The 14,540-nt window shown below is 50.1% G+C and overlaps 1 protein-coding gene across 1 annotated transcript; it reads right to left on the bottom strand.

The window, feature by feature from the left end:
- Positions 1-701: 701 nt before the first annotated feature.
- On the bottom strand, positions 702-12,904 carry nr2f5 (nuclear receptor subfamily 2, group F, member 5). The gene is made up of 4 exons (XM_028426410.1): positions 11,856-12,904; positions 5,248-5,528; positions 4,869-5,115; positions 702-1,890 (listed from the first exon to the last, which is right to left on the bottom strand). Exons 1-4 carry the CDS (start codon positions 12,220-12,222, stop codon positions 1,571-1,573), a joined length of 1,215 nt encoding a protein of 404 aa, XP_028282211.1. The 5' UTR covers positions 12,223-12,904; the 3' UTR covers positions 702-1,570.
- Between the last annotated feature and the right edge of the window lie 1,636 nt (positions 12,905-14,540).

Here is a 14,540-nt window from a genome sequence, read left to right as displayed (position 1 = left end):
ATGTAGAAGTGCAGGGTTCATTCATGAGGTTAAAATGACACATATTCAGAAAACTTGTACTTGTGTGAACAAAAGATTTTTATTTTCATTTTTTGGATAATCCATATTTCCAAACAAAATAAAAGGAATAAAAACAAACTCACAGAAACGTTCTGTGCATTTATTCACCAACAGACAGTTTCCTAAGGTCCCAGATGGCTTTTCCAATCCAACCTAAGCCTAACGCTGATACCACGGCGCCATGATGGAAATGTGAGACAACAACAAAAAAAAAACAACTTAAAATAGTCCTAAGCTACGTCACAGTCCAATGGGGGATAACATTGTAACACAGACTGAGGTTTTCAGAGGTTAGTGATACATTACTCTATGGTATCGGTACGATAAGCTCCAATGACACGAGTCCAGGGGTTTTTTTTCCCTACATGACAAATTCACCAGGAAAGTGGGAACGAACCTGCACGAGGCGTTAAAAACTGAAAGTGCTGCTGACGATGTTAAAGCAAGGACATGTTGACACCTCAGTGCAGGCCCCCCGCCGCCGCTCCTGACAGGACATAATACCTGTTATAACAGGTAACGAGAGATTATGGCACAGTCATAAGATAAATGCTCAGTGACAAAATCTTTGTTCTAAGGCAAGTACAGCTAGTTTTGTAAAATGTCCCCCCACCCCACCCCACCGCTCTCTAAAAGGTCCAATATTGACAATCATTACTACAAAAAAAGGACGAGTTGCGTCACTCCTGCGATGACATCATGGAGGGACATCGATGCGACTCTTCCAGTGCTGCGATCTTACAGGAGTGAATCAGTTCCGACTGGTTTACAAGTGCCTAAGCTTTCATACGTGTGTGTTTTATTTCACTTTTGTCCCCCTGAGGCCCCCAAACAAGTCCAATCATCATCATCACTTGATGTTTTTCAGCTTTGGCACAGGCTGCTGATACATTTTACTATTACTATTATTTAGTTTGTTCTTTGCACCGGTGAGTCTGTGTCTGCCCCCCCACCCCAGTCTGAACCTGAGCTTTTCCCACTGAACCCTCCTCTGCCGTAGATGCCTATGAATCCATGATATCCTGTACATACGGACACAATCATGACTTTTCTCTCCATATAAACAGTGCTAATACAAACACACACAATAAAACGTCCTCTGGAAAAAGTTCAAGACATTTTGGCATTTGTCTTTTTTTTTTTAATGGCTTCTGGTTTTCAAAACAAAAACAAAAAAACGGTTGGTAGATGTTCGTGGGCCGTGCGCTCCTGACCGTAGAGTCCCACCAGGCTCAGTATCGGCCGTGCACCAACAGGTACGCTGCAGGGGTGTGTTTGTTTTGTTGAGATTGACGTCTGAAGAGTCCAACAGACCTGCTGGTGAACTTCACAATGACCCAGTCTACCAACCTGTCCGTCTCACGCCACATCTCAGGTGTGGACATCAGCCTCTGTTTCACTGTCAGTCTGTAGAGTGGAATGGTGACGGAGGGAGACGCTTCCTCCGGGAGACAAAGACGGGAAGGAAAGACGGGTGGATGGATGGATGAGAGGTCGGGTCAGCGTCTCCTCAGGGCCCGTTCTCGTTGTAGTGGAGCGAGATGGGCCGGTCGCGCTGCACGGTGGGCATGTAGGGCCAGTTGTAGCTGGAGCCGGACAGCAGCATGTCGCGCAGCAGCGTCTCGATGGGCGTCTTCCCCACCAGGCGCACGAAGAACAGCTGCTCGATGACGGGGGAGGAGACGATGCGCAGCGAGGGCAGGCGGAGGAGGAGGCGCCCGAAGCGGTTGGGCTGGCTGGGGTACTGATTCCTCACATACTCCTCCAGGGCGCACTGGGACTTCTCCTGGATGCTCTCCACGTGGGCGACGTCTGACAGCCCCATGGCATCTGCGAGAAGGGAAGAAGACGGTAAGAAAGATGTTTCACTCCTGATTATCTAACAAACAGCTCCATCCTGTCTGCAGGCAGAGCGCAGGCGGAGTGTGTGTGTGCAGAATCACTCAGGTATTCAGACAGGAACCAGCTGCAGGTCAGACAGAGTGGGTCATGTGACTGCTGCTCACATGTGACTCCATCATGGCGTCCTGCTGGTTGCTGAGGAGGACTTTTAGATTTTACTGACTTTTTGGAGTGAACTCTTTATTTCTGGAGGATTTGTTTAAAAAACAAGCATGTGGCTCGTCCTTCTCCTCCTGACTGACTAAAAGTTTGGAAGCCTGACTTCCTGTCCTGTGTCTTTGACTTGAGGAGCTGATGCAGAAGAATAAGTCAGAGTAATGTTTCTCAGACTTGAGAAAATCAGGATGAAGAGACGCACATCTGTCTCACCCCTGCGGTCTGTGTTCACAGCTCACCACAGCGTTCACTTTCCCCTCAGCTGGAGGTCATGTTCTGCCTTCCACCTCCTTATACCCCTCTCTGACGGCCCCCGCCTTGGCAAGAGCCGAGAGAGAGAGAGAGAGAGAGAGAGAGAGAGAGAGAGTGTAACACTGTGTGTGATACTTTTCACACCCTCACTGTGTGTGTGTGTGGAGAACACGGGGGATTTAGCAAAGGAGGTCAGAGATGTGTGAACTCAAAACAAAGACACATTTGACTGTACTCTGCCACAGACTCTGCCCCGTCCGTGAACCCACAGGTTTCCCGATGAGGCCAATTTATCCTCCAGCTCGCTCTTTAGGTTTGACAGAGGTTTGACCCGACAGCTTGCATCATAAGTCGCCTTGTGTCATTTCACACTTTGATCTGAGCTCCGTCCTGCTGCGCCTCCACAAAAAAAACTAATTTTTTGAAGTGCGTCAATCCCTCCGATCATAGGTGGGGGGGCAGCTGGACGTTTTTTTTTGTCAAGCCGCCATTTTGGGTCCTGCGTGACAAGCCAGTCACCGCCCGGGTGGGATTAGCAAAGCTGTCTGTGCCACTGAGACCACCTCGCGTGCCGAAGCGACAGCTCTGTGGGTGCCCTTCCACGCCAAGCGCCGCATTCTTTTGTCTGATCCTTGGGCGCACACACACACACACACACACACACTGGGTCAGTGGGGGTGAGGGGTCGGGCTGGCAGGGCTGAGATGCCCACTCTCTGATGTGGCGTGATGGGACTGGGCTTCACAAGGGGGCAGAGGCGGCGAGGGAGGCGGGAGACAATCGGTGTTTGTCTGAGCTTGTTAGGTCATCCTGCCAGGAGTCAGGTTCATTAACAGGTCTGTGTGTGTGTGTGTGTGTGTGTGTGTGTGTGTGTCTCCAATACATTCACATAATGACTCTCCCAAAATGTTAATGTCCTCCGGAGTCTTTGGGTTTTTACATGTGCATCTGCCCGTACAGGAAGTCACATGGGATGCTCAGGGCTACAGGGGTTATGTAGGTCAGGGCGAATCCTCCCGCTCACAGAAACACTCCATACATAATTCAGCTCCTGCGGTGGGGGGCAGGGGGTCCTGGGTCTCGGGCCGAGCCTGCAGTTTGGGGTTTGGGGAGCATTGGTGGATGACTGGTTTCAATAATAGATGCGATCGTGAAGGGGAGACGGCTGATGAAAGTGAGGCAGAGGAGGGAGAAGCTCTGAGAAGGAGGGAGACATCTCAGCGATGCCTTCCTCCCCTCCTGGGTCACAAAGCATGATCTCTCAGTGAGGCTTCCCAGATGTGACAGTATTTTGGCTGCCACTGGAGGCCGGTGACTGTCGGGATAAACCTCAACAGGGTCTGTGTGCGAGCCGTATCAAAACAATGCCCGTCTCAGGGGGGTGGGGGGGGGGTGGGGGCTCTCAACCATTATAGTATTTGGATTTAATCTGGGCTGTAGCGCAAGGGGGGGGGGGCAGACTGCCTCGTAATGTGACGCTGGGAGGCTCGGAGGGATTTAATGCCCACGGTCCTTATTTTTAACCATCAGAAGCAGCTTCTGACTGCTTCCTGTCACATGTTCAGTCACAAAGTCCAGCACCTCCATGGAAACGTTCAGCGCTACAAGCAGAGAAAACTGTTGGTCTGAATCAGACAGAGACTCTCTGAGTGTTGGTCATGTGACTGCAGCTCCTTCATGGCTTCCTGCTGGTTGCTTGTTGAGCAAACACTTTATTCAAACACGTTTTCAGGTGATTGATCGGAAAGTTTCCCTCTGCAGGGTTTGAGTTTCTGAAGGGTTAACAGTATGACTGACCGAGCGATCAAATTACAGTCGGATCCATGGAGGGCAGCGGCCGTGACTGACTGTAGCAGCAGCATTTACATATGGAGCCAATGAGGCGATGCGTGTGCAGCGTTGGAGGTCGCCTCTCGGTCAGACTCGGCGGAGGCGAAGAGGTCGCAGCTGCAGCGCGCAACGCAGAAAAAACACCCTCCATGTTTTACTTCACCTTACACTTTAACAGCCGGGCAGTGCACTTTTATATAGCTTACAGGGTTGCTAGGCAACAAGAGCAGTGCTTCAGGAGACTAATAGGAAATCCTCCAAACCGGTACGCAAAGCTTTACTGTTTTCAAAGTAATGTTTCTGAAAATGTGCGTTATAATTGGATGGATGGATGGATTGGAGCATCATCCTGTCTCCTAGCAACAGACAATAATTATATTTAGAGGTAACCTGGTCAGTGTATTTTCATCATTCAGCCTCGCTGTGGGTTTTTTTTAGACGCCCTGTTATCGGCCATGTTTTTGATTCAGAGTTGTTTATCAGCCAGAGTCTTCCTGACATGATTAAACCATTTAACAGAAGTCAGCTTAGCCTGCTGACTCCTGCCCTCTGCACTGATCTCACCGCCTGGTGTGTTTTGGTTGACCTCAGCGTCTACCTGAGTTTGTGGACAAACAAATTAAAAGGACTTGACATGTTTTCTTTACACATCTGCGCTTCAGACTCACCGGACGTGAAGAGCACGATGGACTTGAGGCAGGAGTACTCGGCCGTGTCCACCTGCAGCGCCTTCAGCTTCTCCACCTGCTCCTGGAAGACTCGGATGTGATCCATGAAGGCCACCACGCGCTCCGCCGACATGGGCGAGGCGTGCAGGCCCGCCGCCGCCAGCAGAGGCGCCACGTGAAGCGGCATGGAGCACTGGGCGGCGTTTAGGACGAAGAGCTCACTCCAGGACATGCGCAGCAGCGCCACCTAGAAGAAGACAGGGGGAATGGAGCTTCAGATGGAGATTCATAGGATTTTTTTTCTAAAAATTAAATTAGCAGCTTTAGATTAGGGGAGTCATAGCATCACAATTAAAAAAACCCAGCAGGAGCCTCTCACCTGATCCATGAGCTGCAGGTCGGGGAAGAAGGGGATGTTCTTGGCCCACTCCACGGCGCTGAAGAGCAGCCGGGCTGCCAGCTCGCAGATGTTCTCAATGCCCATCAGGTTGTTTCCCTGCATGCACTGGGCTCCATAGCGGGACGTCGGGTAGGGCTCGGCACGCAGCAGCAGAGAGATGAAGCCGGACAGGTAGGGCTGGCTGTTGTAAGGGTCCGTGCCGTTGGTCAGGTACTGTCCCGGGCTGCTCTGGGAGTTGGACGTACGTCCTCGTTGTACGGCTGTTGGAGGAGACAGAAGAAGGAGAAACGACGTGAGACAACAGGAGACAAACAAAGCTGCAGGACGGGGTCAAAAAATGTGGAGACATTTCTCTGGGTCCTTAATGTGTCAGCACTCATCTACTCAGTGCAGACGTCCTCCGCTGCTGCTGTGCATCAATGAGTAAAGACGAGCAGCAGCTGGTAAAGATAGGACTCTTCTACACAAACACACCACACACACTAACACACACACACTAATACACACACACTAACACACACACTAATACACACACACACACTAATACACACGGCCGTGCTGGCAAATGGCTTGGCCTGAGGCTGAAAGGGCACACAGAGGCCAAGCGCTCACACACTCCCCCGGGTGTGGAGCGATGGTAATGCGGCGAGCGCTCAAAGGCCCATTTGGAAAACACCTGTTCAGTCATCCTCACTGTCGGACTAGTAACTCCATCTACTGTTACAAGGGAGCGAGAGGACGGAGGCAGTGAAGCAGGCGAGGAAATAACGAGGTACAGATAAGGTGGAGCAGAGGCTGATAAAAGGCAGCAGGAGAGGGAAGGCGCAGAGTTCACGCTGTTTGAATATAGCCCGTGGTTTACATAAGGAGACAGGTGGAGGCAGGAGGTGGAGAGAGAGAGGGAGGGGTGAGGAAAAAATGCTTTTCAACCCTCCATCACCTGTCACCACGCACGCAGCAGCTGTGTCAATTCACCGCAGCGCCACGCATCTGACACAAACAGAGGTCAGACTGCTCTGTTATAAAAATGCCTCCGATTCTACACCCGCACCCCCACCCCCACCCCCACCCACCCCACAGGAAGAAATACCTCCACACAAAAGGTGCTGACCTCAGAGCGCTCATGTTCCCCCTGAACTTGTGTCAACCCGTGGTCCCAGAAAAGAATGCGGCCTCCGTCAGTAAACAGTGCGGCCTCGCTCAGCTATGAGGAAGACAGCGTTGCACAACGAGACATTCCACGACACTTCACACACACACACACACCGGAAAAATCAAACACAACTCTGAGTGTGGAGAGTGAAGGAAGCGTCAGGCGAAGACTCAACAAGTCCAGCACAGACCCTCAGACTTTGTGATCCAGTTTAAAATCCAAACTGAAGCTGTGAGGAGCCGTGTGGTGCTCCCTCATCCAAACACTGTTCACAGAGCTGGACGAAGAGCAGCCCTGCCTGCTCCAGCAGCTAGAGGGCGCTGTGTATTGAACGTAAACGGACAGTCGGAGCTGAGGTTAAACTCTTTCCTGCTATTATATTTTAAAAAAAGCCTGCTGCGTCCGATCTGCTCTCTTATAGATAAGTGGTAAATCCTGCAGATGGAGAATCTACTTGATCCACTTGACTTTTGAAAAGCCTCATTGTGGGGGTCACTCGTGCCTGAGAGGCAGAACACTTGAGTGCGTCTGACTGAAACACATCACTCTCTGTTTTCCCTCGCCTACAGCTGGCTGACGAGACGCAGGGAAAGAAGGGCAGAGACTGTGGAAGCGTCCAAGCCGACAGAGACACAGAGAGACAGACAGAGAGAGAGAGAGAGAGAGAGAGGGGATGTGGTGTCCTGAGACACAAATGACATTAGAAAGAAGCCTGAGGATAAAAAAGGAGACATGGGTCAGAGACGCAGAATAAAACAGAGGGGGGAGGGGAGCGAGAAGTGAGATTTGGGCGTTATAATCTGTTTCCTGCTTAGCTTAATGCAGCTTTGCAGACAGAAAACAAATGAAAACCTTCATTTCTTCCTGAAAAACACAAGCATGCTGCGTTCAAAGACCGAGGAGGCAGGCCAGAAGACACCAGCAAGGGTTAAAAGTCTGAATATTTCATCACACCCACGTCCCAATTAAAACTCCTCCAACAAACAAAGGTCTCACTCCAACAAGATCCAGTAAGAACTAAACGTCCCGTCCTCCTCAGCAGCCAGCAGGACGCCATGATGGAGTCACTGTGAGCAGCAGTCACATGACCCACAGTGTCTGACCTGCAGCTGAAGAACTGAGTTATGGTGCGTGTGCTTTTGTTAAAAATGAGATGCTAAGAGGCTGCCCTTCAATAAATTTAAGACTGAGCAGCCTCCCGTGAGCGTGGAGGTCTGAGAGGAGAGAGGATGCTCGGGAGGTAGCGCGGGACGTTTTTAAAACGCCACTTCAGCAAAGAGCAGCTGGCAGAGTGCACGCTTCGCTGCCCGGCTGCCCTGGATTAGCCTCTGGGTCAGACTGTTAGTGGAATTACAGCAGCTAAATACAATTAAGGCCTATCAACATTTGCACTGAAAGGTCACAGTGCCGGGCCACGCAGCGCATTATGGATTCAGCTCAGTCTAATAGCTGGGTTTAATAAGCAGCTTTTCCATTTCCAAAGCTTCTATCGGCGAGCAGAGGACGAACCTGTTCCCTCGTATGAACCTGAGCGTGTGTGTGTGAAGACAACCTGCAGTTATAAATACATGTGTATGTTCTATGTGCTTCAGTGAGTGTGTGATGTGACACTCTGGTCATTCTGGCCCTGAGCTTTGTCCTGCAGGACACACAGGGTCAGAGCAGAGAGGAGGAGGAGTGAAGTTAGCTCTGCTCTTCTTCTACTAATAATCCATATTTTTATTTTGGTCATGATGCTACAGGCCACCTTCAGATCAATGTTTGTGTCCAGCATCAGGCTTCTGTCCTCAGGGGGAGAGGACGCTGTGTCTTCTCAGCTTAAATGACTTTTAAAGAGTCCTCTGCTGGGTCTTCTGATGCTCCCTCCTTTGTCAGTAACAACAAACTCTTTACCATCTGCCTCCATTCACACAGCACTCAGTCACTGTCCACTGTGACATCATCAGTGACATCACCACCAGGCTGAAGCCCGTCCTGAGAACTGACCCCGATCTCTGACTCTGTGATCTGCATTCAGCAGGACGCCCGGCACACGGGACGAGATGATGACCAGAAAGACCTGCTGCAGTCCAGACGTCCTGATCAGTTCTAATTCTATTGATAAGTCATTGATCTGCAGGTGACTGTGGCATCGCTTCACCCCTCATGTAAAGAGTCAGCCGGATCAGTCACAGGTTCCTGTTTGAGCTTTAGCAGCGATAACGTGTGCAGCTGCCGCACAGAGGTCAACAGATGATGCTGAGTGACGACGACCAATCAGAACACACATAAATAAAAGAGCTGCTGTTCCTGCAGACAACCTGAGAGACACAGGATGACGATGGCGGTGACACACACAGACACACACAGACACACACACAGAAACAATCACACACAGCAGCACGGCAGTTTGCGTGTGAAGCCTGGTGAAGCTTCCCTGTGTGGCTGCTCTCACATTTCAACCAGACAGGTCCTGAATTAATCAGTAAACTAAAATCACTCACACTCTCACACACTCTCTCACACTCACACACACACACACACACACACACACACTCAACAGTGTAACCTGCTGCAACTTTTTCCTACTTCTACAAGACAAAGTGACATAAACTGGGTGAGCTACTCACACAGAGGGGTCACTGAGTCTAAGTGTGTGTGTGTGTGTGTGTGTGCCTGAGAAGTTTGTGTTGTGTCGTAACAGTACTGATGCTGTGGGATGTGCAGAAAACACCTTTAACCCCCTGAACCCCAAACAAGTCTGTGTGAGGATGACACTGAAAAAAACTAAAACTAGTCTGCAGTCGACACCATGTGTGACCCCGAGTGGAAAAAAAACAATCAGGAGCTCTACATGTTATAAATATTATATATTATATCAGCCTCCCTTCAGCTGCAGGTCAGAGACTCTCTGAGTGTTGGTCATGTGACTGCTGCTCAGTCCATCATGGCGTCCTGCTGGCCGCTGAGGAGGACAGGACTTTTAGATTTTACTGAATATTTTTAGTAAAATACTTTATTTTCTGGGATTTTGTTCGATGATTTGAGGGTGAGTTTGGCCAAAACTCAGATAAATGTTTGTGTGTGTTTTCTGGTGTAAAGTTGCGTGTAAAGCCGTGAGGTCAGAGGTGCACGGTGTGGCCACGCCATCACAGTGAGCTGTGAGTGGGAGCCGCTCCTCCTCTGAGCGGGCTCTGATAATGGCCCGGTCCTGGGGGCAGGGGTTAAGTATCGGAGTGCGGGACGTGTGGAGGGTTTGGACCTGAAAGGAGGCCAGGCCGGCGTGTTGTGCTGTTAAATCGTCTGCTGTTACAGGCTCACTGTGCAGTATGGATTAGTCCATACAAACACTGGGCAGTATTTGCTCAGCAGAGGCCCCGCACGGCTCACACTTCTGGACTTTGACTCCAGCCTGTCTGTTATTAATGTTTTAGTTTTGCTTGACCTATATTTTCCGCTGCTGTTGGTGTTTTGTCAGAGTGTAATATGGGTCAGAGGAGGCGGCAGCAGCAGCGTTCCCACTGCGCCTCTTCACAGCGGGTATCACAGACTCCTGCACTGCAAAATGGATGCTGGCTGCAGTTACTATCAGCACGCTGAGAGTGTGTGTGTGTGTGTGTGTGTGTGTGTGTTTAACCCAGAGCCGGAAACCATCGCACACAGCCCCTCTGGAGTCAAACATTCAGGCTCTCTTTGAGCCTCCACAGCCCTCCATGACACCGACGCTGAGTCCTGCACTCACACAGCAGAGGCTGATAACACAGAATGTTATAATCCACACAGCGAGCGTTCCCTTCAGACACACAGACGGACGCTCTTCATCCGCTCAGGTGCCTAAATATTAATTTACTGTAATTTAAACAGGGAAAAGAACATTTTCTGTCTCATTCCCTGGGCGATAAACGCTGCGTCTCCTTGGCAACCACATATGAACCTGTTGAACAATAAAGAAAACACAACACACACACACATATGTCCTGTGTGTGTTATCACAAACTAACTGTTCACATTCGGCACTTTTTTAATTAAATTACAACTTCCTGGCCCTTCAGGCCGTGTGGATAATTATGAGGTGACATTTTATTAAACAAATATTGTGCTGGCTGAACAAATGATCAGTGATGAGCAGAAGTCAGCCGACAAAGAGGATTTAAGGACACGGATTAATCCCAGCGACCTCAAACGCAGCAGCAGCAGCAGCAGCTGAGCTCAGTGACCTGCTCCACATTCAACCCGAAAAAAGTCTCCAAAATGATCCTTTTTAAAACATTTAGATGATGACGTGATCACGCGCACGTGTCCGTGTTTGTTAATAAGTAAAGTGCAAGCCCACGCGAGCCCGGAGGCTTCAGCTCTCGTGCAGTCTGACATGACTGCGCATGTGTGTTATGATTTTACGCACAAATAACTAAACAATTATTTACTGAAAATGTTTTTTACGATGAGATAAAATAAATAAAATAAAATAAAGTCCTGAAAACTCCTCCGAGAGTTTTTATTATATTTAACATTATTATTATTATTATTATTTGAAATGTTGCGTTTTGACCGAATTAAACTGTGTGTGTGTGTGTGTGTGTGTGTGTGTGTGTGTTTACAGTGCACACACACTGTCAGAGAAGCAGAGGAGTTCACTCACTTCAGACCCTTCAGGGATCATCTCAGCTCAGATGGAGGATACTTCTCAGTTTTTACATTTTTTGGGCCATGAGACAAAGACCCAGGAGCGGCGCGGCCTGTCCCCCAACAGGACTGCAGCTGGACCGGCCTCCAAAAAGTCCGGCGGCACAGTAACATGTATGAGGCCTGATAAGTGTGCGGGTTATCGCATAAAAAGTGCTGTTCGGATGGGACACAACACAACACCTCCGACACTCTGAGGAGCTCCTCGGGTTTGGATCTGCTGGATGCTTCTTCTGAATCGGGGGAGCCCTCCTCTTCGCCAGCGCGTTTCCACTGCTCCCCTTTGGCACTAACTGACCCGTTGTTAATCCAACACAATGCAACAAATGTAGCGGCATCCTCTTTAAGCGGCTCGGGGTGTCGGTGAGCAAACAGCATAATTAAAAGAGAGACAAAGGAGGGATTTCACAGCGCGCAGCGCGCCGCGATGAATGGCGCGGACACAGGAGCCTGGATGAAGAAGCGCAGGTGGCGGCTGAGTATTTACCCATAACAACTGCATGTATAGAGCAGAGGAGCTTTACGCACAGAGTCCTCATTAGGATTTGGTGGATTCAGTCTGAATGTTCCAACTAAACCGGGTTGTTCCCTGAAATGTCTCAAACACGGAATGTTTGTTCATTAAAAATGAGATCCATCCGCGCAGGAGCGCGGCTCACCTGAGAGGAAGCCCGCGCACCTTTACGCACAGAAAGACGTTCTGTAAACAACAACTGACATCACACACACACACACATACACACACACACAGACAGGGTGAGTCCGGGCTTACCTTCTCTCCTCATGCCGACTTTGAGGCACTTCTTCAGCCGGCAGTACTGACACTGGTTCCGGTGGTGCTGGTCGATGGGACAGTCTCGGTTCCCCCGGCAGGTGTACGTGAGGTTCCGCCTCACCGAGCGCTTAAAGAAGCTTTTGCATCCCTCGCAGGTGAACTGGCCGTAATGCTTCCCACTGGACTTGTCTCCGCACACCATGCAGTCCACGTTGGGGATCTTATCCCCGGAAAGTGCGTCGTTCCCCGGAGTGGAGCCGTTGGGTGTCCCCGGCGCCCCGCCGGGCTCCTGTCCGCAGATCTGGAGCTGAGAGCCCGGGTCGGCAGAAATGTTCTCTGGCCACTGGTTTACTACCATTGCCATGCTATCCCCAAACACTTGGTCTTTGTTTAAATCACAGAAGGAGTCAGACTGCGTGATAGAGATCCGGACTGACGTCTCAGGAGAAGGACTGAGGGAAGGAGCGTCCACTTCCCCCAGAGGTCAGGCTGCGGCTTACCGGGGCTTAATTCTGGAAACAGGGTTTTCAGCCTCACTGACGCCTTTCTGCTCTCATCTATCAAAGTTTACTGCGAGGTATCAACATGATCGACGCGAACGAGCACAGCCTACAACTCCCGGTGTCCCTCGCTGCGCAGCGATCCATAAACACGCTGATCTTCAGCGAGGAGCCTCTGCAGAGTCCGAGCAGGCAGAGAGCCGCGTTTCCTCTGCAGGCTGAACTGGGACAAATGTCACTGAGGCTGAACCGAGGCTCGGCGCCTTCTCACCGCCGCACACAGGCTTATTTCTTCAGCTGGAACCCTGACCACATGTTCGCTGCACCCGGATCTGTTTGGTCCCGGAGGAGCTTCTGGAAGCGATAAAAAAAAAAGTCCCGGTGAGAAGAAGCCAGTCCCGGTTCCTCTGCTCGTCGCGCGCCTCGCTGTTCGGGGTTCGGACAGAGACGTCAGCACCAAACACAGTCCTCCGTGCTGCCTGGAAGAGCGTCCACTTCCACCGGGACCTTCTGAGTGCGGCTGGCTGCTGTGCGCTCTCCGACAGTCCAAGCTACAGTTTGGGGGAAAGTGTCAGCAGCAGGCTGCCTCGTTCGGCTGCCCTCCCCCTGGCGGTGCTCCATATACGGGCATGAGTGCCATATAAGGCCGTGCGCCCGCCCCTCTGAGGGAGCGGGGAGACATGAAGGACCGGCAGCGATTGGACCTGCGGTCCGGTCAGCAGGGCGGCGCTGTGTGGTTGGCCCGCGCTCGATCAGGATGCGTTTGACTGACAGGGGCGGTTGTTGCGCTACAAGTGCTGCTGAGAGGGAAACACGGAGACCTGATGCTTCACACGTTTAATACACGTTCACTTGAAAATAGATGCTGACATTTACACATATTTTCTTTAGAATATCTGCACACACGGTAGAATAAATTAATGTAAACTTTAATAATGAGGATTAGAGAAATATATTCCACTAAAATATTTAATCTGAATCATCCAGATTCTCTGCCGGAAGTTTGAGCCTCTCTGTGACCTTTATGTACATGTTTAAAGATAAAGTGTTGGGTCGTGTTTGATAAATGTGATGTGGAGGTTATGTCCTCTGAGGGTCTGTAGGAAGCCTGACGTGATTCATGGATATTTTTATGGAAGGAAATAAAACATGAGTGTTTTTTCTGAAAACATACTTTCTGTTGTTTTTCCCTCTGATGGACGACTGCAGGTCAGCCGTGTGTCTGCTGCACCGCGCGGCCCTGGGATCCATCAGAGTCCCACGGACACTTCAAACTGAATCATGACTGAACCAACAGAGCTCCAGCGATGAGTGAGCGTCAGCTGCACAGTGTCAACAACAACAACAACAACAACAACAACAACAAAAGGTGCCGGACCTCTCAGCAAACCGCTCAGCAGAGGAGAAAGTGCTGGTTTTGTGGGTTTGTTGTGTTACAGCGCACAAAAGGCCGCGGCGGTGATTAACAGTGACAGTGTTGTTCTCTAATGGGGCTTTTCACGCCGAGAGCAGCGGGGACCTGATGCTTTTCCCAGATATGCTCTGGATTTGGGTGAAGGTAAGTCCTGCAGCAGGAAGGGGGGGCTGCCCCGGACCGAGGCCTGCAACCGGACCAGGTCCTCACACACCGGGCAGGGCGGCGATCAGAATAATAATAATAATAATAATAATAATAATAATAATAATAATAATAATAATAATAATAATAATACTAATAATAATAATAATAATGATAACAACAATGATAATTATAATAATAATAATAATAATAATAACAATAACAATAACAATAATAATAATAATACCTTAGAGCTGTCTCCGTCCTCGGGTCATGTGACCGCTGCTGTCTGTCTCCTCCTGAAGAAAGAAGGCGCTAAAAAGACAACCCCTCCCTCAGAGGTCCTGAGTGCAGCCCGCGGGCCACAGAGTTGGCCCCGCTCGGCTTAATTGCTGTCACATGTAACCTTACCTGTTGGCCAATTAGCCCCGCGACTCGCTAGTGGGAGATTCCACGAGCTGCAGGCCCAGTGACCAAGAGCCTCCAGGCCGAATAATTAGAGTGTAACTCAATGCAACCCAGGCTTATGATCAATCTGACCCAAAGGAGGCTAATTAAATCAGGATCAAGCAGCAGGTCCGGTGATGTATGTGATGTCCACTGATCCCAGCTGCAGCAGTAATG

This window comes from Parambassis ranga, chromosome 16 (genome assembly GCF_900634625.1).
Source record: "Parambassis ranga chromosome 16, fParRan2.1, whole genome shotgun sequence".
NCBI classification, from domain to species: domain Eukaryota; kingdom Metazoa; phylum Chordata; class Actinopteri; family Ambassidae; genus Parambassis; species Parambassis ranga.
This window is presented reverse-complemented; position numbering and strand designations above follow the sequence as displayed.